Source organism: Nyctibius grandis, chromosome Z (assembly GCF_013368605.1).
Source record: "Nyctibius grandis isolate bNycGra1 chromosome Z, bNycGra1.pri, whole genome shotgun sequence".
Taxonomy (NCBI): Eukaryota; Metazoa; Chordata; class Aves; order Nyctibiiformes; family Nyctibiidae; genus Nyctibius; species Nyctibius grandis.
In genome coordinates, this window is record NC_090695.1 from 97,414,675 (window position 1) to 97,437,709 (window position 23,035).

The following is a 23,035-nucleotide window of genomic DNA, read 5'->3' on the forward strand; positions in this document are numbered from 1 at the left end:
CATAAGCAAGCAGCTTTTCATCAGAAAGCCTACAGGCCTCAGGAGGTGCCTATCTTATTTCCCCTGAAATTTCATGAAAAAAGGCCTGTGTTTCTTGCCAAGCAGGATGGAAATAGAACAGGAGCTGTGAGCTGATAAAAATCCTCCAAGCATTAACAGTCTTTGTTATTGCAGAATGGTAAACGAAATACAAATTCTCTTTATTCCTTTTCTCAAATACTGAAAGCGTCTCCCCTTCCTCTTCCCAGCTGAGTGCTAAATTGTTTTGCAGTAATGTTAGATATGCAGGCACGGGAGAGCAGGTAGAGATGCTGGAGCTTATCAAATTATTGTCAGCACCTGTTCAATTGCAAATTTTCTTCCAGCCAACACGACCTCTTTGCTTGGGAATGACTGTGAGGTTGTGCAGTTTAACAAGGAGCCAGGCTGGTTTGTAAAACAGTGATAAGAATGCAGCATGGAGGAGGCATTCACTGCACTACCTGCCTGAGTACGATAACACCTCTCACTCCAAACTCCATCCACTCATTTCCATGCTGGTGAAGATGAATTATATTATAACTAATTTCACTGTTTTCAAACAGTTTCACTAGATAAGAGCTCCCCGAAGACCATTCTACCCATACTGTGTTTCAGCTTTTTGTGTTGTTAAGCAAGACCTTGATGGATCATGTGCATTTTTTCAAACTCCTTGATCTATCAACACAAAGCAAACTCAGCCACCCTATCAGTGAACGTACCGGAGAGGTCTCAAGGTCCGCAGAAGTCTCAAAACCCGAAGGACACCCAGTATCTTAGCTCCGCCTGCCGATGCCATGGAGACAATAATATCAATGATAGATACAAAGACCAGGACTCCATCCAGGACGTTCCAGCTGCTCTGCAAATATGTGTTCTCCCCAGAGAAAAAGCCAAGAGCTACCACCTACAGCCAGGAGAAGAGAGACATTTAAATCTTCACCCAGATCATAACTATGTCATCTTCTGGTCTTGGCCAGGCCTCACTATGGGCCATGGGATGAAGATGTAATTACCTTAACCATCATTTCAGCCACAAAGATTGCAGTGAAGATGTAATTAGAAACACTTAGGAATATCCTTTCCTGTAAAACATAGAACAACAAAAAGAGGTGGGTTATTTAAAGATGAAAGAAAACAAACCTGACAAGACTAAGATCTGGATGCTGCAGCAAGGAAGAAAATGACTCGGGTTCTCACCGTGCTGTGTGGGTCTATATCTGGTCGCTCCAGTGCTATAGTGATGCAGTTGAGAAATATGAAGACCAGCACCACATGATCAAACATTTTGTGGGCAATGACCTTCTGGCACATCACTCGGAACCTGAAGAAATGGTGAGAAGAAAAATGGCTTTCAGATGTTTGGGTCAGCAAGAGACTCCCACCTGAATGGCATGTCCTCGAAAGCCTTCAGCAGCTGTGCCACCAGCATCAGCCCAGGTGATGAGCTAGTCTCTCCACAAGCTTCAGCCATTATTATCAATGCAGTAAACAAGGTGTAATACCAGCTATCATTAATGCTGGTTAAACCACCCTTCTTCCTAGACAGGCATGGAGTGAACCATGCAACAATTCTACCCACATGTAACAGAAAAAGTCACCTAAAAATCAGGAATTGGGTTTCTGAAACTCTCAGTGCTTCTGCATCAGAGAGGGATTTTTCTCAAGAGAAGGTTAGCTAGAAATGTGGTATTCCATTACCACAAAAACCTGGTGGGCTGGCATTTCACTGGGATTTCTTACCGATTCTGTGGAGAAAACAAGTAGAGGGACCAGTCTTCATGACTCTTGCACCACTGTGGTTTGTAGGGCTCCAGGACTTTACGAATTCGGTAGCAGTAACTCTGGACAGAAAAGAAGAAACACCTTTTCTTCCTCTTTTATTTTCCTGCCTCTTGAACTTTCACAGTCTTTTTGTGAAAGGGGGCAGTACATGGCATTTCATAGCACCTGCAGGGAGTCACGGCTACTGGGACAGAGATGTGGCAGGCATTGTCACATTTGTCCAACAAAACAGGGAAGAAAGGGGTGGAAGAAAGGGGCTGCTGTACAGTGAGATATGAACATAACAAAGCAAGTCCTTCTAGGCAGGTATCATTTTGAGATCCAAAGTTGTGTCAAAAACAAAAAAGGCCTCAAACAACCAAAAAGTTAAATAGAGAACTCTCTTTCTAGGCTTTCAAGCCTTTGAGATGCCAAACAGCTCGTGTGAGCAAAGACATTAGCTAGCTGTTGTGTCTACAGCTCATTTTGGAGGCATTCAGGGCCAGGGGGACAATCTCAACTAGTCCAAAAACTCGGCAACTGCATGCACAACCCCTTGCAGATTTACCTCGTTAGAGACCACTGCAAGGTAACAGCCCAACCCATTAGCTAAAAAAAACACCTTTTGGGAAGTGGATGCCCATTCCTTGGATCTGTATTCGTTTAGTCTACACCAGCTGTTAGACATTAACACATTTCAAAGCCTGATTTTTAATCAGCCTTCTCGGGGTGGAAAAGCTTCTTAATGCATGAGCACCCAATTTCCCCTTCAACTCACATCCTCCATGTCATCCTCATAGTCCATGGCATCCTCCTTGTGGCCATCAACACGCAGGAAGAACTCGCTGGGGACATGAACCATCTTGCCGTTGCAGTCTTGGTACTCGGCAGGCAGAACGGCCAAGGGGCTGATACTGAGCGAGTGGCGCATGGTGGGCAACTGGAGCAGCTCAGGCAGGTCCAGGGAGCTGCGGTAGTCCAGGGACTCTGCCCGGCGGTGCAGTGAGGGCCTACTGACCGTGCTGGACTTGGCGTCATCGGAGTCATCGTCTGTGCTGCCTTTCCCCTCCCCAGAGAGCAAGGACTCTCTTTCTCCTGACTGGTTCTTCTTCTTGAGGCTCGGGGCTCTGCCCAGGCTATTCCAGCTCGAGCGTCGGCTTCCCCAGTTGCTGCTGGTGCCCCAGTTGGCGCAAGGAGAACTGCGGAGGCTGGACTGAGAGAGAAGAAAGACATTTGAGGGTTTGTTTGCAGAAGGAAGGCAAAGAATATGGCATTTTTCCCAGAGTGGAAGACTCTTCTTGTTGCAAGTCACGTCTTCCCCTTCCAGCTTTCCTCACTGCTCTGATTTCATCATGCCAATGCCTCGAGATGGGAGCCAAGTGCCCAGCTAAGCCCACACTGAAGGTACTCTCTGAACTACACCTGTAGCACAGCTACCAAGCCTCTGTGCTGCACGACCTCCTACTGTCCTGGCAACATTAACGTGCATAAAAACTGAACCCAAAGACACTATTGCTGAAGTGGCATTTTCTTTCCTCATGTTTAAGTGGTTTCAGCACACAACCTCCCCGGCTTCCAAGGGGCTCTGGCACCTGAGTCACCCAAGTGGCTGTTGCAAATTGTGCCCCTATTTGCATTACTTTCTCTTCAATTTGCTGCATAAGGGAGTGGAATGAATGTTTCTCTTATAGCAAATTTTTGGCACTGATTGGTGTGTTAGTGCACTTTGGCTGGTAAGCAGTTGCAGGATGAGAGCACTTAAGGTCAAAGCAGAAAAGCTAGAAGGAAAACTCCTTTTCCCTTCATGGCTTCCTCCCAGCACAAAACGAGGCAAACTGCCTTCCTCCTCCTTCTCAGTGTCGGCCAGCTCTCCTCTGACTGCTTCATCTTCCTTTGGCTGATGGCACTGATGTGCTCTCAGAGAAAGGATTCAAACGATGAACAACCCTCTCCAGCAACTCACAATCCCATGAAACCCCAAGGCAAACAGCAGTCATCTCTATTTTCTTTTCAAAAGCACTACCTTGACTAAGCAGCTTACCAAAGGGGATAGTGGCTCTGTCTCTGCGTGAAGTGCCTTCACGGTCCGCTGCCTTGATTCGAACATGATATTGCAGTTACAGAGCAGTGGAATGGGATAGATAAGCAGCAGCAGAAAGCCACTTTGTCTATTAACTCTGCTCCCTCTGTTTTCCTAGAGCTGCCCTCCCGCTCCCCTCTTGCAGGCAAAATGCAATCAGTTGCCAGAGCAGTCAGCTCCAGCCAGATCTCTGCTCCATGAGCTGTGCCTGGTGGCAGTCAGCTCATACCTTGTTTCCTCTGTTTCCCCTCCAATGGGGCTGCTGTACTGCAACTGGAGCTCAGCTGCTGGGTTGGTAAGGACAAATGCTTCATTTCCCTTGACACAAGGTGGACTCAAGATGCAACCCTAAAACACTGTGGGAGGAAACAGGCCTCATCCTCACAGAAACACTTGACAGCTTCTCCAAGACACCACAAAATGGCCAGCGTGGCTGGCAAAAGATGCCTGATCCTTCTCAGAGGGGTTTGCTGGAATAACTGCATGACTTGTCTCAGGTTGCGCCTCTCCAGTGAGGTGGCTTGGCATGGACCTTCAATCAGATACTAGGCAGGAAAACACTGAATCCCAGTACATCCCTGTCTCCCCTCTTCATATACTCACTGTCCTTGACTGTTATGTTGTCACTGTCCTGCCCCCGCAAAGCACATCCATTCATTTCTCCCTCTTGCCTCTGTTCTCCTCCTGCCTTTCCACATACTTCTCACCTCTATCATCCTCCTTTTTATTTTCGAGCAACGCGTGCACACACACACATATACATCATCTATGCTGCTTGCAGGCACTTGAGGGAGAGTTGTTAGCAACAGGAACCTACCAAGGACTTCTGATCGTAGCTCAAGGGGTCTAGCGAAGCGTTACTCCCTCTCCTCGAGTCCACAAAAGTGTGCACTGAATCCATGTGTGGGGAACACTTTGGTGTGGGCATTGGTGTGGCAGCAGTGCGCATGATTATAGGGGGTGGCATGCTTCCCCTGCCCTCCAGGTGTCCATTAGGGGTGATGGCAAGCGAGTACATCTTCATCTCTGGAGAGAAGGGGAGAGAGAATACGAGGTGAATGCTCAGCTACAGCTACAGAAATCACTCTTCAAAATGGACATTGCTCCTTGGGTCTTATAGGAGCCCTGTCAAATGTAGATGAAACGTTGTGGGCAATAAGATCACCCCCACCATGTTGAAATGCATAAGGCAAGTGTCACAACCTTTTAAGAAGCCTTCAGCCCTGCCTGAACTTGGAACTCATTGCCCTCCAAAGGAAGCTTCTTTTGCTCACTGTTTCTTGGGATTTAGAGAGTGGAGTTACAGTTCTGGGGGACTGGGAGAGAGTTTCCAGGGCAAGGACATTGATGACTGGCTAAATTCACCCTAGGAAGATAATATAGGATCATAGGATCATATCTTCTCCTTGTCATAGAGTCTTGCACAGAGATTTTTATGCAGTTCTGATGTGCTCTAAATTCCTTCATGGGGAAGGCACGAAGCAAACATTAGTCACTGTCTTTAGTCATCTGTTCAGGGGTCAGGAAATGGAAGTTGCTTTTACACATTCACCTGTCTAGAAGAGTAAACCTCTTGTAACAGAGAAATCTAATGGCACGTCTCTGCGGTAACTGCAGAAAGCATCTATTTTAGCTGTATGGCAAGTATAGACTGCAAAAACCGTACTCACACTGAAGACAAACCAGACATAACATCTCCAGCCCTGTGGAGTGCCGTAAGACTCAAAACCAAAAGCCTAACTTCAAACACAAAGTTGAACTAGCTCCTGTTTTACTGGGCTTAGTGGGTTCTGGTTTAATAACTGCAGAATGAGTCTTAAGGAGGGGCAAGGATGGGAGCATCTGCGACCAGCAGGAAAGAAATACCAGTCTGCAGTAAGAAATCCAAGCGAGTGCCTTACCCCTGCTATTTTTCTTCCACTGGCTGCTTTTGTAATGCAGTGTGCTTCCATTGTATCACCTGTTTAATTGCTGGCTTGGGCACAAATACCTGCTTGGCACCACAGAAGTCCATGGGAACACTGCTGCTCACTTTGAGGGGTGGAAGATCCAGCTCAGAATTTGCTAATCTGCAATACACGTTCCTCTTGCCAGTGTATCTGTTTACAGACCAATGGCATCATAATACAACTGTTAATGTCCTTACACTGTTTAGTCACCGGTTGGCACCTATGAGGCTTTTAGAGCCACACAATTACTCACAGACTTTGACTGATGGCAAGTTCAGCCCTGTTTGCTATTCCTGTATTACCTGAGAAGAGGTGACAACATTTCTTTCCCTTAGAACTCTCTTGAAGCTGCTCAGCAAATAGTTGGTGCAAAGCTGGTGCATAGTTGGTGCTGTGGGTTCCTTGCCAACTATTTGCAATGGACATTCATTTGATCACTTGGTGTTTGGAATTTGTTGCTTCATCTGCAGACCCAGCAGCTCCATCACCTTGCCGTGATCCAGCTCTGTCTCAGCTTCCCCAACAAATTACTTCTGTCCATTCCTCAGCTGAATTCCATCTGCTCACCACAATCAATATCACCTCCTTAGCTGAAACGAATCCTGGTTTAGAAGCATCTAAAGTAATCCTAACAAGAGCACGAGCCAAGAATCAAAGTACAGAGGAACTAAACTGGCTCCTGTTTACAATCACGCTATTCCCTCTGTTAAAATGTGTGATCCCTTCCTGTCCCCTGACTGGTTGAAAACTGCAGAGTGAAGGCTGTCACCTACTATTCCATGTTTATAGTACACTAGTACAATGGGGCCTTACCTCAAATCAATTGCCAGACTCTCCTGTAACACAAATGAACAGCAACATTTCCATCAATCAAACCTCACCTAAACGCATTTGTGCGAGAAACCAAAAAGAACAGATGAGAACATGATTGATTTGAAAAGCTGCTGAGAAGTAGTGTGAGCATATTGCTGTCAGCAAACCATTCTGTGGTAATGATACAGAAGAAATGATGAGACATATCTAAACATTCTAGTATAGTTTAAATTAGAAAAACATCTGTTTAAAGGAAATATCAATGCTCATTTAGCTTTCCCAACACTTTTTGTGTAGCTGCTCTGTTAACATAGCTATCAGATTAATTGCCAAATAAAATGGATTCTTCTGCTTTCCCCCGTAAGTTTCTATGAAAAGATGACTGTGGAAGCAGAGATGCAGCTCTCAGATTCCTAGGAAAATGTAGAGACACAATCCTACCTGTTGCTCGGAGGTCTTTTAGCTTCTCAAAATCATCATCAAAGTTGGCAGATGTCTTGTCCTCATCTGTGTCTGACCTATTGGCATCACCCTGCAGAGAGGAGTAGGATAATTAACAGACTCGATTCATTTAAATTTTAGCACAAGGGCTGTTTGGATTACTTAGCAGCTCGGAGATATCTCAGCTCCCCATGGTTAGTTTAAGTGTGGCCCAAGAACTCGGAGGGCAGAATGGCAAGTTCCCTTTGACGCTGCCCTGGGGAATGACCCCACGTAAGTCCCTCTTCCTTGTTTTGATTCTTTTTTGTCCTTGGACAGAAAGGATGATGATGTGATTGTGACTACTGGTCCTGCAATGTCGTTGTGTTTCCTACACTGCATCCAGCCTCACTGATCAGTGTGTCCCAGGGGAGAACACGAATGTGGAGCTGTAGTCAGAGGAGTGACTACGAAAAATTGGCATTGTAGGGTTCCATATTTTCACTCTTCATGATCCCAGTTGAAAGCACCTAGGTTTTAATGTCAAAGGATGTCAAAAGGTTTTTCTTCTTTATTTGACAGCACCGTAAATTTGACTTAGATCTGAAAACCCATCCCTGATTTGCTTTCTTCACGCTGGCTGGTAATCAAGATTGTATTGGGAAATCTCTTGGCAACATTGAAGCTGAGGCAGAAGGGAATGAGGCCAGCTTGCCTGGCAGCACAGCGTCATCTCAGGGCAGAGAACAGCCAACCACCCTCAGACTGGCTTTCCTCCTGGAAGTCCAGTTATATTTCCCTTTCATACATTATCTGCCCCTGCTACCAAAAACGATCAGCCTAAATAATGTACAAGCGTGGGACAGAAGAGCTATTGTCATGTTCTCCTCTGCTGGGAGAGCCCGATGAGAGGAGAGATTCCAGCACGCTGTTGGCATGACTCTGGCTTGATCCATCAAGTCTGCAGAAAAGCTGCACAGATTGGTAGCAAATGGTTGCATTGAAGCAGCTGATCCTAGAAAAAGGAGCACAGTTCCCTTAACTGATGCCTGAACAAATCACTGTGGTTTCTAAAGACATGGTGCTGGAGTAGCAGTGAACTTAGTTTCATCTGTGATGTATTGCTAACTGGTGCAGCCAAACAGAATGACTGAAAGGCTTAAGCTCCCTTATTCATCTTCTCTGTTTTGGAGCAGAAGCGCTAGTGCAGAGTAGATTAAAGATTTGCATAATTTTGGAAGGTTTGTCTGCTCTTCCAGAGCAGCTCTGGGGTAAATTTCAAAGTGACATGGGAACAATGTAAACACAAATATGCAATTATGGTCCTGTTTGAAGTCTGGCTGCTTGTTGACCTAAGCACAAAGGTACCAAAAATTGTTTTGTGGCCATTTAAACCTGTTCTCTTCTAGGGATACTCCTGCCAAACTTGCTCCACAGGCAGATCAGAACCTGAGATCAAACTGAGACCGTGTGCTGTGATTCACAGTACCATTTTTAGTGTCCTTGTTCAAATGCTGCTGATGGTTCAGAGTTTAGAGCAGCTCAAACGTGCACCCTCTTAGCTGTACAAGTCTCCCAGGAGTAACTCTCCATCTAAGTGACAGAAACACCTGAGCAAAGGGAGGAGAAGTGCACCTCAGTGTCTGCTGTAACTGCTCAGAGCATCACTCTGTAAGAGGGCAAAGTCAAAGAGGTCAAAACAAGACTTTCTGTCATATTCCCACCATACCAACAGACCCAGGGATGACAAAAGAAAAGCCAGCTCCACTGATACTTCTTCCTGGGAGTTGTTCAAGGAGACTGTAAACATCTTTGGCTTACAACTAGAGCCAAGTTAGGCATTTATAAGTGCAAGACTTGAACTGAGCCTTTGTAGCTGACATACAGCCCTGGGAAGGGTTTTCTGTCACACAGCTAATACCTCACTATGAGACAACCTACAAGCCCATAGGCTTAATGTCAGGATTTATAATGAATGGAAGTGGAGAGCAAAGTGTGCCCTGCAAATGTCATGCCTGTGGTTGCTGGCCTTTTCTGAGGCAGCACTGAGTGAATAATACAAGCTTTGAAAACTTCTCCTTACACACATTTAAATCACGGTCCATAACAGCTCCGAAAGGAGCCATTAAGCCTGAGCAAGGAAACAACAGCCGTTTGGCTACGTCTGTAATCATGCACTCAGAAGTGTTGCGTGAGGCTGCCCATTTCTGGCTTCACATTAGCAGGTGATTCAACCTCCAAGACAGCAGGTAAGGGACGGGATCTGTATTGTACAAAGATACCTGCAAGCTGCCAGGTTGCTGAGCAGAGAAAACTGTCTTCTGCCTTAAAGCAATCCAGAACACAGGATGCAAACTGCTGTACAAGGGCTCTCTGTGCCTAAATGCGAAGCTGCTTGAGCAGGAGCAGTTTCCCGTCATTTGGGTCACACATGCTGGTTATCATCTGTTTGGGTTTCCCTGGCATGTCCTCTTTTTCCACACAGATTGGTTGGTGGAATCTGAGGATACCTGACACATATCTGGCCACTGAATAGTCCCCTCTCTGAGCTACCATATGGCCAACTATACTGGTTGCCTCTGCATTCAGTTCGGGAAAATCTATTACCTTAGCACAGACTTTAGTCTGCTACAGCCTGGGTTGTTTTCTAGCAGAACTGAGTTCCAGAACAACCACTCTGAACACAGATACAACTCTCCTAGGGGAAACCCCACAGAATCAATCAGGTTGGAAGAGACCTCTGGGATCCGTGAGTCCAACCATTGCCCTGACACCACCATGTCAACTAGACCATGGCACTAAGTGCCATGTCCAGTCTTTTTTTAAACACATCCAGAGATGGTGACTCCAAACCCTTCTGGGTTGGAAGACAGCAGCTACTGCAGAGCCTGTAGGAACACTGGTAATTCCTTTGCTTTGGTCATATTAGGTTAGTGGCCAAAACGTCCACCTCCATCTGCAACAGGTTGCACTAGAACAGGAATATGGCAAAGGTGTTATAGTATCCAGAGCAAAGCCAAGAGATGCTGAGATCGGTGACACGGAGAAAACTACACGAAATAAACAGTATCAGCATGAGCTCTAGACCTTCTTGCTCTTCTTGGTCAGCTGTGCTGGATCTTCAGGGCATAGACCACATTGTGCAAGACATTAAAATGCCCACTAATGCAGTGCAGAGCTGTTCATTTTGAAAGTGATGAGCTGCACTACTTGTGTCTTCCCTGTGTGTGCAGGTGGCACTCACCACCCTCAGCATCCATGAAACAGCCCTGAGCGACATAGATCAGGGTTGTTTTTTTCCAAACTGGGACTTGGCTCCTGTTATTTCAATTAATTTTCCTCTGTTAGTGCTGTGAGGAAGCTAGGAGGGATGTTTTCATCATGAATCTATGCATACATCCTTGAAAGACATAAATGTGGCTGTGCTGGCTTGAGAGAAGGGAATTTTTGGTCCATGAATATTTCAATTCTATTCCATGGTCAGCGAAGGTTCATCTAAGTGTGATCTAAACAGGGCAAATGAGAACATGATACCACTTCTGGGGAAAAAAAAATATAAAAGTGAAAAACAAATCCTATAAAAATAATTTCTTTCTCCTCTTTCCAATGGGAGCTAAGGTGGTGAAAACTGAAGCCATTTTCTCATTTTCTTTCTCACTATGCGTGTCTCTGAAGCCAATCCAGCACTAAGCCAATTTTCCTTTCTTGATGGTTGCAGATATAAAAAAAGTAATAATTAAAAAATCCCAACGTGTGACATAAGCCCTTTCAATGCCACTGTACTTAGCTTTAACTGGGACTGGATGATTTTTGGTAAGTCTCAAAATCATTTCCATTTCCACTAGGACCTTGAAAAAAAGTATTTTTTTCTGGATAATATATATGTGCACATACATAGTTATACTTACAACTGAAACAGATCATCCTCACTTAAAATCTCCCCCAAATGGACTTGCTGTGATCTTAAAGGAAGATGGAGAAGTGCAGGATAGGGCAGGGGATGGCTGGTTTCACTCTCTCAGGATGCTGAAATCAGATCTGGAGTGGACTTGCCAGTGGGGAGGAAAACTTAAAGAGGCTGCAGGGGCCTCCCACTCACACCAGTACTATACCACTCACACCAGTGTGGCCTGCTGCTCTGGATGATGTGGCACAGGATTGCCTGCACAGCTGCTAAGGTTCCTGCCTAGTTCAGTGCAGGACATGACATATCACTTTTGACTGAGAAATAAAATCATTTCTCTAATCTTTTCCATGTGAGATGAGATGCCTGCAGTTCATCATAAATTCCCTGCTCATTGACTGGATACAGACATTATTTTCAGGTGGAGGTAAAAATCTCTTTAGCATTTATATGTCCTACATCATCCTAAGTATCTCAAAAATTAATGTTTGTAACCTTGCAACACAGCTTTTGAACAGCTGTGCTACTAGCCTCAAATAACACATCAGGGACAGAGTCACAAGGGAAGGCCTGGACTGAGAGCCAGTTCACATCCTACCTGCTCCCCATGACTAGGACTGGCTAGATACATTGAAGGCCTCAGGCCCACCTTAAAGAAACACAAAACATAGGACATATGGGAGATTTGGTGAGTTAAATATATCTTAAATTATTTCCTCTAGATCACACAACAGACCCTGTAGCAGATCAACCAAAGTGTTGGTCTCCCAAGTTCCATGCCAAGTCCAGTGGGCCTTATTTGCAAAGAGATTCACAAGAGCTTCAGGTGCCCAACCCAGCTCATCTACACCCCTTAAGTTTAAATTTAGGCCTGCTTGTATGGCTAGATGTTTGCACTGACATGGATTCATCCCTACATTCTTGCCTACACGTTATTCTCAGTTTTCTCCCTCCCTCTGCTCAGAGCTCTTACCTCTGCCTGGAAGCCTTCTACCAGAATAGCAACAAGAAGGTTGAAGAGCACATAATTGCCAAAGGTCATCAGGGCCACGAAGTAGAGTGCTGCCCACGAGGATGTAGAGGCCATCCCATTGTACAGGACCACATTCCAGTCCTCTTGAGTGAGGATCTGCAGAGAGGTGAAGGGGAAGACTCTAATTAGTCCTTTCCTCTCATGCACAGCAGCTGCATTCAAATACTGACTCATCCATTTCTTCCTCTCCTTCTGACCTTTTCTGAGCATAATCATTAGCAGGTCTCATGAGATGAAGGCAGCAAAACATTCCTTTATTTAGATCTTTGCATGTGAGAGTTCTCTCCTGGCCAAACCTCCCCTCTCTGCATGGAGATCTAGCACACCACTGCCCATAGAGATGACTAGTTCATAGCCTAGGTATGGTAACATGAAGGATGTGCTGGTACCAGTCCCATTATTTGGTGGTGGTATTGCCTCCTTTGATAACCATCAGAAGATAACAGACCTGAGGCCAGAGCTGTTGTCTCCTTTCAGGCTGCTCTTTATAAGGCATCTGGAGCTGAAGGAAAGGGTAGGGGACATGATATTTGATGAGATAAATGACATTGGGTGGCTCAAGAAACTCAGGGACGCAAAGTGGCTTCTGTTAGGTAAAAGCACTGACAAGGTGGGCAAAAAAATACACAAAGCCTTGCTCCAAGGGACCTTCCCCAGGGATTCCCACTCTCCTAGCTCCCCTGGAGCTCAAAAATCTTGGGGCCTAAGAAAAATGGATGACAGATTCATGCTCCACATGAATTCATGCTTACAAGGAAAATGGCCTCTAACCCTCCTAAAAACAAGGTAGCTTTGGGGATAGGAATGCAGTCAGCTGCACTGAGTCGTGCCGTTCATTAACCTTCACGGGATGCAGGACTGAGCCCTTGTGCTCTGTGCCAACTCTATTTCCCAAGGGACTGTTAGAATAAACACAGAAACCTATATTTATGTTGGTAAAAGAAAAATGTGAACCTGTGAGACTAATGCTGATTTACCCTTGCTCCAAAGAAGGAAAACTTTGCAAGAAGTTCTATTCTTCACAGTGAAGACTCTGGACTGGTTTCTACCTTGAATGTTACTGTGGTGAACACCTACTCTGCATTTAGAAACTTAGCTTAACATTGTTTACATTGTGCTCCACTTGCTGCTCTTCGGCTCTAAAGACTGAGCTTTTAAACAGAAAAGACTAATCTTTATATTTAGAATGTCCTGGAAATAGCAGCTTATTGCTCCATTGTGGAATATGCCAGTGATTTCAAGCACATAACAGATCTTGTCTGCAGAGGAAACACAACACTTTTTACATAAAGACTTTCCCAGCATATAGAGCCAGCAACTCCAGCTCTGATTTGTGACAGTGTTTGTCACTCCCAGTTAAATGAAATAGTTTGCAAAGGGCAAGTATGGAGACAGAGATCTACAGAATAGGAGCAGAATAGACAGTAGACTGTGGGTCTTGATCTTACCGACTATATGAAAGGAAAATAAGGGTGGATTTCCAGGCCTTCTTAGGCTTTACTTTTATTGACAACAGATATGCACTGTAGATTGCTTCTCTATCAGTGCTTATAGAGACTAGCTAACTTAGAAATCAGAAACACAATCACTTTGCCCTAATAACTCTACAGTGCCATTCCAGTCCAAATTTGACACCTACTGGAATAGTTTTTTTTCTTAAAGGGAAATAACTTGTCCAGATGGTCTACATTAAAACTTCCCAGAGGATCCAGAGCTTACCTGAAATACGGTCACAATGGCCCAAAGTAAGGAATCGAAATTCTTTCTATCTGGAACTGTGTCTCCTGTATCAGTTTTCAGGCTGAACTTGCATCCAAAAAGATGCATGCCGAGAATGCTAGAAAAAAGGGAGATGGAAGAAACACATTATTGTGTGAAACATGGTTGCAGGGAGGATTGCACTGATTTTTTTGACACTTCCCCTCACAGTGTTTTGTGTGCCAGTGGTATCTCCCAGGAAGAAGGGCTCTGCTCCACCGCTGACTAAACTCTGCCATTTGGTTCTTCTGTGTCACATTTCATTACAATTGTCTACACTGAAGTCAAATCAGAGATCTCCTTTGTCTAGAAAATGACAAACCATATTGCCAGCTCCCTAATCCAACTAGTTTCCAAGAACAGGATCCCGAGGGGCATTATAGGGTCAAACAGAGAGAAAAGTCTTGGAGTCTGTACAACCTCCATCTCAAATATAACACTGGTAGAATCCAGTTACTGACAGCTTCCTGAGACACAGCTAAACGAGCCTCCCAGGAACTCCAGAGCAATTGTTTCCTGTTTGTGTACTTCATTCATCTACAGAATTACAATACTACATGAAAAACTGAGACCAAAGAGAGGTAGTCTGCTGAGTGTCTGCCTGTCAGTCTATTGTGAGCACTTCTATCACGTAGGCAGCCTAGCAAATTCAGTGTATTGTTATTCTAACCTACATATTACTTAAGCAAGCTGAATGATTAATTGAAGAAGAGCTGCAGCCTCTGGTACCTGAAGATAAAGATGAAGAGCATGAGCAACATGCAGAAGGTGGCCACATTGTCCATCGTCTTCATCAGGACCACCAGCTGGCGACGGAGGGCGGGCATGAAACGCACCAGTTTCAGCACCCGGAGCAGCCGAAAAGTTCGTAGCACAGAGAGGCCTCCGTCCGACTGGCCGATGATCTCCCAGACACTGCAGGAACACCAGAAAGAAAACAACTATAAACAGCAGGACTCTACTGTGAAAGCCCTGAGCAGGCTGGTTTCTTACAGGATATCACACCATTTAAGCCCTAAAGGGGTAGTTTATTTGCCTGCTGCTTTCTTGCTTCTGAAAAACACCTTCACTTCCCAGTTGTGCAGACACACGTGCTCATGCACAACCTGCATCCTTTATAGCTGGTTTCTTGATTCTCTAATTCCCTTACTTTCTGTGGCTCTTCACAACATAGTGTGTCTCCTGCTAGTCTACATCACTACAATCGGTCACAAGCCCAGCCCCAAAATGTGGATCACAATTTTGTACAAGCTAATATCCAGAGGGATTTACATTTGTTGGGGTGGGTTGGTTTGATCAGGCCACAGACTGGCCTTTGTTCTAGGCCTCTATTGCTCCTCACTTCTCTGAGTCAAAGGCATGGGCCAACTGAAGCCAAGAGCACTATCCTGGTTTACACCTTCTGTGTCTCCCTTGACTTGTCTGCCCCAAATTACTGATCGAGGGGTGAACAGCACTGCTAGAAAGAATCCCAGCAAAGAGACGTGCTGTACAAGCTTCTCACACACGTGCTGCGACATTCCCAGTTTAGGCTGGGACAGTGTTCCCTGGGGAGAGGACAGCAGAACAGTGTCCTCTCTTACCCTCCTGCTTGCCCTATTCTGGCCTGAGTTATGTGTCAATTCAGGAGAGGGAGGGCACGCTACTGGGATATGGACACTCACAGGACTCCTTTCCCAGGACCAGCCATTCTGCACTTCAATGGAAAATTGACCACAGTGCCAGATGTGTGGCATAAATAGACTTTGTTCTCCATCTGCCAGGTCCATTTACTTTGGACGGCCCTTCTAACGACAGGAGTCTAAAAGGCCAGCATAATTATAGCCCATCATAGTCAGCGAGCCCAGGATTAACACATGCTTCATCATTCCTCTTCCCTACCCCACTCCCCAACAGGTTTGAGCCCTCAGCAGAAAAGCCACAGTGGAGAAAGAACTGGCAGTAACCTGATGACAACTATGATCCCATCAAAGATGTTGTATGGGTTCTTGATGTAGCCGAAGAGGCCAAAGGCAAGGAGCTTCAGGAGCATCTCCAGGGCAAACATGCTTGTGAAGACGATGTTACTGATCTCCAAGGCATTGGTCAACTCGTCCGGCTATGGGGCAAAAAAGCAACATGGTCAAACAGATGCACAGAGGGAATGCCTAAAGGCTGTGTGTTCCTCCTGCTCTGGGATTTGTGCTGATGATGCACAAATGCTACATCTTCCCATGTTCCTTACGGAGAACTGCAGAGGCAGGTAGGAGTCTGAGGAGAACAGCAGACAAGCCTCATGGACAGTCCCTGTGAGTCTTACTGGAAACACAGAATCCCAGCCCATTTCTGGAGCAGTTGCAGAACAACTGTGCCCAATATGTGGGCCCAACAAACTAAAGCTATGCAAAAGAGAGGGCTTGTTCACTGTGGCAAGATACAATTATCCAGGCGAACGGCTAGCATGGCTTGTAGGGCTTCTATTTGGACTTGCATTGGTCAGGTTGTTTTTATTGCACTAACCCCAGCAGAGCTTTATGGATACTGCTATATCCAAAGCAGGAGCACTGTCAATACAGTACAGCCCTACTCACACACAAACAAAGCACCCTCCTTGCAGAGATCTCTTAAGAGAATTAGGAAAACAAATACCAGTGAAAGTCAGTAGGATCAACAGTTTTATCTCTCTTTGGAAACTGTCCCCCAAAAAGCCCATGATAATTTTTTCCTCCTGAAGTCCTGGTTAGTAAAGTAGAGCAGATTTTGTTTAAAATGACAGCAGGATGGCCCTGAGTGTCAGGATTCCCTCCAGGATCAGTGTGGGTTTCTCTAAGTGTACAAGTCTACATGCAGCTTAAATCTAAGAACTGATTTTTCCATTCCCCTCCTCTGTCACCAGCACCAAATTACCTTGGGCTACAATCCTGCTTTTCAGACACAGCCTTAGATGCTCCTTTCCTGGGAAGCGCAGCAATGTCTGCCCAGCACCCAAGCTCCAAAACATGGCACAGGAGGGACAGATGCCAAAGGTGGGATGGGGTTCACTGACTGACTGGAGCTACTCCCTCAAACAGCACCAGGCTCTGCAATGTGCATTTCTAATGCTCAAGGCCTGTTTCTTTGCAAAAGAAAATGAGTCTTTTTCATTCCCTCCGTGTAATAATATTGTCTAGAAAAAGGCGTTATTTTCATATCTGACTCATCTCCTGACTGATAATAGCTTCCTTCATTCCCCATCCGTTATGTTAAAAGTTGGCAGTTCCTTGGGGATGTTGTTGCATTATTTGAGGCTCTGAAGGGAGAAGACCATTGTATACTGTGGCACAGCCACGTTCAACTCCACACTCCGCAAACTCAATCCTTGGCAATTGAAGGAGAGGGTGAAAGAGTTAACTCGAGTGCAGGGCGAGCCCACACATCCCCTGCTATCGGCAGTGACAGCCTGTGGGCTGCTAATGAACCATCAGTCATAGGCTAAATTACTTTATGCAATAGACTGTCTTTTGCTCAACCATTTATCCAGGAGAAAGGGCACTAAGAGCCTCAGTCCTCATGATTATAATCCATATACACTAATTACTAAGTGACACGAGGGGAAGGACTGTGCAATTTTCAGTTCTTTAGTCTCTAGCAAGGGGTGGCCCAGATGGCTGCACCGTGCACCTGAACAGCACTCACAAACTGCCCTCCTCACACCGTCCTTGCTGCAGGGATGGCAATTCCCTCCTTAACAGCAACCTGCGCTCGCCCGTGCTATTCCTCCCCCCAACAATACCCAAACAACCTGGGCAGAGGCAGAGGTCCTCCCTTTGCGATGAAAACACAGCTGAAGCGAAGAGCTGCTCTAGGATGGCATCTAACCAAGCTCCCCAGCAGAGACCGAGCCTGAAGCAGCCCTGTGGGCTCCCGGGTGCCTGTCCTGTAAGCCACAGCGGTGATGGGGTACCACGCTCGCAGGGTCCCCGAGCCATTTGTCAGGAGCATGCGGCTGGCATGTTTGGTCTCTGCTCAGCCGGGGTTATGCAAGGGCATTCTTAACAAGAAGCAAAATAACTTGCTAAATTCTTGCATCCCTCCAGGCAGCAGACTGAGGGTTCTTTGGGCCAGGGTGTTCAGTGCAGGCTGAGGATAGCTCGTTAGCGTGTTGAGGTTGGGAAATTAATGACAAAATCATCAGCAAGGAAGCTGCAGCTTGGGCAGCTTTGGAGGGGCAGGGTTGTTCTGTAGCACTTTCTGCTGGGAAACATAGAGGACCTGCCCAGTGCTACCTACAGGACCTTGTAGACTGCAACACAGCAGCAGCCTCATCCGCTAAAGTCAAACTTAATTCACTCCAAGTTCACCTTGCTGCTGCCAGTTGTGCTGCCAAGAGTCACAATTTTATCATGAAAATTGGGATAGCTGGTGATCATTTCAAAATCCCTAATCCTGGAGTTATGTGAATATGATAAGAGAATCTCAGGAGGCATTACCAAAGAAGTCAGTGTCCAGCCTGAAAAGCCTAAGCTGGACAAATATAAAAACACCCTCTGGCAAATAAAAAGAATTTGCAAGTTGTTATTCTCTAAAATCTCATGTTTTCCAAGCCAATCCCAAGATTTTTCTGTGGCCTGTTGAACACATGGCATCGCAACCAGTTAATCTGCCAATATCATTGCTTGATTTGCCAATTTCCTTCGACAATTTGGTGTCCTTATTGCTCACTTTCCAGCGCCATGACTTTGGCTTCATACACAAGTTGAGAGAGTGCAGGAGAAAAGCCTCCCTCAGGGAAGGGGAGAGAGGGCACGAAGAAGAGGGAAAGGAGAGGACAAGGAGGTGGTCCAGATGAGATCATCAATAGCTGTGATGAGGAGCTGATCCAGCAGATCAAGATGACGGGGGGACACCTAGGCAAGGCTGACGGACAGCAGGCGAACACTGCAAAGCCAATTGTGCTTCAGACAAGAGATCTTCATTATCCTGGAGTGATCATATTTGGTGTGAAGCAGAACTAATTCGATGACAAGGACTGCTGTAACGTGAAACCTTTGGAGCGCAATCCTGCAGTGCCACGGAGGCAGGACCCACTGGGCAAAGACAAGGATGGATAGCCCTGCATGCTGGCTAAGCTGTTGATGTGAGCTTTTGTATTATTAGAGTGGAAGCTGAACAGCAGACGAGCCAAGCATCCAGTGACACAGCCTTCAAATATAATTACCTTCTTTCAACACCAACTGGAGCCTAGAAAACAGCCTGCCATAGATATTTTTATGGCTTATGAAGTGGTTTGTTGCTTAGAGCACAATTCATTTCCCACTTCTTTCACTCCCTGATGAGCAAAGATCTAGGAGGAGGGTCAAGGAAGAGACACTTGAAAGCCAAGATGGATTTGGCCATTCCCCTGGAGTCAGCCACTAGGAGACACTGTTGTTTTGTTCAAATTTAAGCCAACCCTCAAGCAGAAATTTTTCCAGGAGCCTTTTTCTCCGGGAAAAACAATAAATGTTGATTTGCTGAAAACAAAACTTTTCATGGCAAGGATTATTTTTGTCAGACTTCCTGGCTGGAAGAAAATGAAGTTGCAACAAAGCTTTAAAATTGCTGCAATGTCTTGTTTTGACCTTCTCTGAAGAGGAGATTTCAGGCTTTTTGCTTGAGACGTGGTTGTGTCACAAAATGCAACTTCCTTTCTAGCAAGGAACGGTTAACAAACAAAGGCTGGCATCAAAATGATGCACTTGCAAGACAGTCCCCCTGTACTCAGCACTAGTGAGGCCGCACCTCGAATACTGTATTCAGTTTTGGGCCCCTCACTACACGAAAGACATTGAGGTGCTGGAGTGAGTCCAAAGAAGGGCAACGAAGCTGGTGAAGGGTCTGGAGAACAAGTCTTAGGAGGAGCAGCTGAGGGAACTGGGGGTGTTTAGCCTGGAGAAAAGGAGGCTCAGGGGAGACCTTATCGCTCTCTACAACTACCAGAAAGGAGGGTGTAGTGAGGTGGGGTCGGTCTCTTCTCCCGGGTAACAAGTGATAGGATGAGAGGAAACGGCCTCAAGTTGCACCAGGGGAGCTTTAGATTGGATATCAGGAATAATTTCTTCACCGAAAGGGTTGTCAAGCAGTGGAACAGGCTGCCCAGGGAAGTGGTGGAGTCACCATCCCCTGAGGGACTTAAAAGCCATGTAGATGTGGTGCTGAGGGACATGGTTTAGTGGTGGCCTTGGCAGTGCTGCGTTAACGGTTGGACTTGATGATCTTAAAGGTCCTTTCCAACAAAAACGATTCTATGATTCTATGAGTAGTTCTACAGTGGCATTTTTTGCTTTTTGCCAAATACTTTGTAAACCTTAACAACTCTGACAGGGGAAACTACTTGCCCACCATGCTCCAAACTGCATCAGTGAAAACTTCCTTTTTCAAACGACAGTGAGAGAGTATGACCCCCTCATCAGCTTTGGGTATCTGCACATCTTTTGCTGCTGCAGTGATTGACCTTTACGTTGGTCCAGGTTTCTCAGAGACAGGACAGGCCAAATGGAGCATGGCCAAATGGCAACCAGGTGGCATTGCACGAGGCTACAAACCGCTCAGGAATTCCCACAACGGATGCAATGCAGGAGATGGCGGACAATGCTGTCACGCTGCTACGAGGGTCCACAGTGCCAAATGTGGAGGCTGGAATGGGAACTGCCATGCTGGAGACAGCAAAAACGAGCACAGAGAGTGGTTTAAGCCACAAGTCCCACTGGCAGGTTCCAGGCAACGTTCAAAAAAGGTTCAGATCTGAGTACAAGTTTTCTAGTTCTCAGATTCAAATTATTCCTCATACTTTGGCTGCAGGAGTAAGTTTCCCACCATTCAAGAGAAGGGCAGAAACTGTATGGGATCAATTTGTAAGATTTCAGTATCCTTGAATATGAGCTTAAAGTAACAGTTAGCTTTGACTCCAGGCAAAACATGTCCCAGGAAAGCACAACCACCTCTGCTCACTTTGAAGGCCATATTTATGCTGCGGAATTTTTCAGTGATTCTAAACCTTGTTTTTAGTAGGGATAGACCTCAAACGTTTCAGCAGTTCATTCCGAGTTCAGAAAAAACAGACAAAAAATCCTTTTCTAAATAGTTTGGGTCTGAAAACCTCAGAAGACTAGTCTCTTTCTGAGAATCTGATACTTCTGGTTTTAGCAAGACGCAGCACAACCCCAGAGCCTTCCTGGAATCAGGAGAAATTCAATAAAAGAGAAACCCGTAATGGTCAAATTATTGATGGCTCCTACAAGCAGAGGATGAAGAACAGGAGCAGGACTTTGCAGCCTTAGGTTCTCTTTGTGCAACTGATTACTGCAGCTCTTCAAGGAAGTCACCCTCTCTTTGTGCCTCTCCTCTTGCCCATCTTCTACCTCATCTCTTTTGATTGCTGCATCCACAACCACCTATTTTACACAGCTTAGGTTCTATCACCAGCAGGATGGCACCATGCCTTGGCTGGGGCATCTTTTTGCTCTGATACTGAGTAGAAATAATCATATCTGCATCACACTGGAGAAAAGGGCTTTTACACCTGGTCCCTCCTGCTGAACGAACAGGGAAGGAAGCTTCCAGAGTAAAAGATGTGCTTTGCTTCAGAAATCCCCCCAAAGCCCAAAGCAGCCGTTCGACTCCTCCTGAACAGGGAGAGCTGAGGCTGGCAGAGACGCAGAGGAGTGGTAAACAAATCCAGGACATTTAGTCTCATAAATATCCTTTGCACTTGTGTTGTTTTTTTTCTCTAGTCCTGGGCCTAAAGCTGTCAATGGGATTTTGAGCACTGGTTTATGTTGGCTTTTCTTCTTTGTATTTTTAAGTTCGGTCTGCAAAGACTCTGACCAGGAAGAGGAGACATAATGAACTGTCAGTTTGTGCTTTGCTTCCGGACACTCCATATTTTCTCTCTCCACCTCATTTTTGAGTGGCTGTCATTTTCCAATTACCAGCTATTCCATTGCAACAGATTTCACCTGTCTGCAGTCTCTGGCATCATCCCCATTTCACAGAATTAAAAACCAAAGGGAATGCATGAGAGGCAGGGAGCAGGGGAGAAGGCATTCAGGCTAATTAAAATGAGGTGGAAGAGGGAGGGAAAATCCAAACCACACAACTTTTGGATTAATAAACCAAACCATGGCGATTAGTGCAATATTGGATAACTTTCCCAGCACTAAGCAACTTCACTTTTTAGTATGTCCATAGGTTGCAAAGGCATTTGCGAGCTGTGCCCAAGGGCTAAAGGAGGGACTGCTCAGCGCTGCCTAATACTTCCTAGCACAGATCAGTGATGCACAGAACAACACCCACAAGGAGCAGGTCTAGCTTCGGGGACTTATTCTCCCTCTGACACTTGTGCGTAGCCTGCTTCTCTTTCCAAATACAAGCTCCTGCCTTCCAGAGGCCAGGCAGCAGTGTCAGCTGGGGCTCTGCCTGACCTATGGCAACGGGGTGCGAAGGCTCTGCTCCACCCTATCGAAAGGAAACCTAATTATGGGGATTCAGGATCCACTTCACACAGTGAGCCACAGGCAGGGTCAGGATGGGAACTCAAGAATTACCACCTTTCCACTGGAGGCTCTTCTAAGCGGCATGTCTGCATGCTACACAGATACACAGGTGATACCAGGACACCCACAGCCTCTGTCATGATGTCACCAGCTGCAAAAAGGCGACAGCCCCAGAAAAAACATGCAAAGGGACACCAACCAGCCACCCTCCAGGGTCCATCCTCGCCACGAGATCGGCAAGGTGGAAGGAAACCCTTTGCATCTCCAGCACACATCGACTGCAGAGGATGGAGCTATACATGAGCTGGCTTTTCCTCTACGGAGGGAGATTAAAGCCTACTTGCTTTACTCACTGAGCCATACAGCCTCCTACATAAGTAATCTGTTTAACTGATGGATTACTGGGCTCCATATTACATTTGTAGGGTTTACGTGCCACTGTGAAAGCAATCGTGAGATGAAAGCCAGTTTTCTGGGACAGATTAAAGCGATGGTTTGGGAGGGATTAGACTTTTTTAATACAAAATATTGTTCAAAAATTGTGGAAAATAGCTTAAATGAGTTCGAAGCACTGACACCACAGGAGGGGAGCGAATCAATGAAATTGCTAAAGAGAGCTCAAAATTACAAAATATTCCTCTATCTTTTTCTAAAAAACTAGAACATGTATGGAATGTGTGTATGATACTAATATTACAGGCAGACTCCCACTGCGCTAGGCAGTGAGCATCAGTCTGCAACCCATGTGCCTTCTGAATATAGGCTGTTGGAGTCTGGGTTTAACCCACCGAGAAAGTGCAGGGA

The 23,035-nt window shown here is 45.8% G+C and overlaps 1 protein-coding gene across 3 annotated transcripts in view; it reads right to left on the reverse strand.

Annotated features, from left to right (window-relative positions):
- CACNA1H (calcium voltage-gated channel subunit alpha1 H) overlaps positions 1-23,035 on the reverse strand; it is an 89,331-nt gene that overhangs the window by 38,579 nt on the left and 27,717 nt on the right. For all 3 annotated transcript variants that reach the window (XM_068423924.1, XM_068423923.1, XM_068423922.1), the window contains exons 4-14: positions 15,686-15,837; positions 14,469-14,654; positions 13,701-13,818; positions 11,922-12,077; positions 7,066-7,156; positions 4,680-4,888; positions 2,561-2,995; positions 1,762-1,862; positions 1,219-1,342; positions 1,035-1,103; positions 741-925 (exon numbers count right to left, since the gene is read on the reverse strand). In XM_068423924.1, the coding sequence (XP_068280025.1) occupies positions 741-925; positions 1,035-1,103; positions 1,219-1,342; positions 1,762-1,862; positions 2,561-2,995; positions 4,680-4,888; positions 7,066-7,156; positions 11,922-12,077; positions 13,701-13,818; positions 14,469-14,654; positions 15,686-15,837 (1,826 nt within the window). The remainder of the gene's footprint in view (positions 1-740; positions 926-1,034; positions 1,104-1,218; positions 1,343-1,761; positions 1,863-2,560; positions 2,996-4,679; positions 4,889-7,065; positions 7,157-11,921; positions 12,078-13,700; positions 13,819-14,468; positions 14,655-15,685; positions 15,838-23,035) is intronic.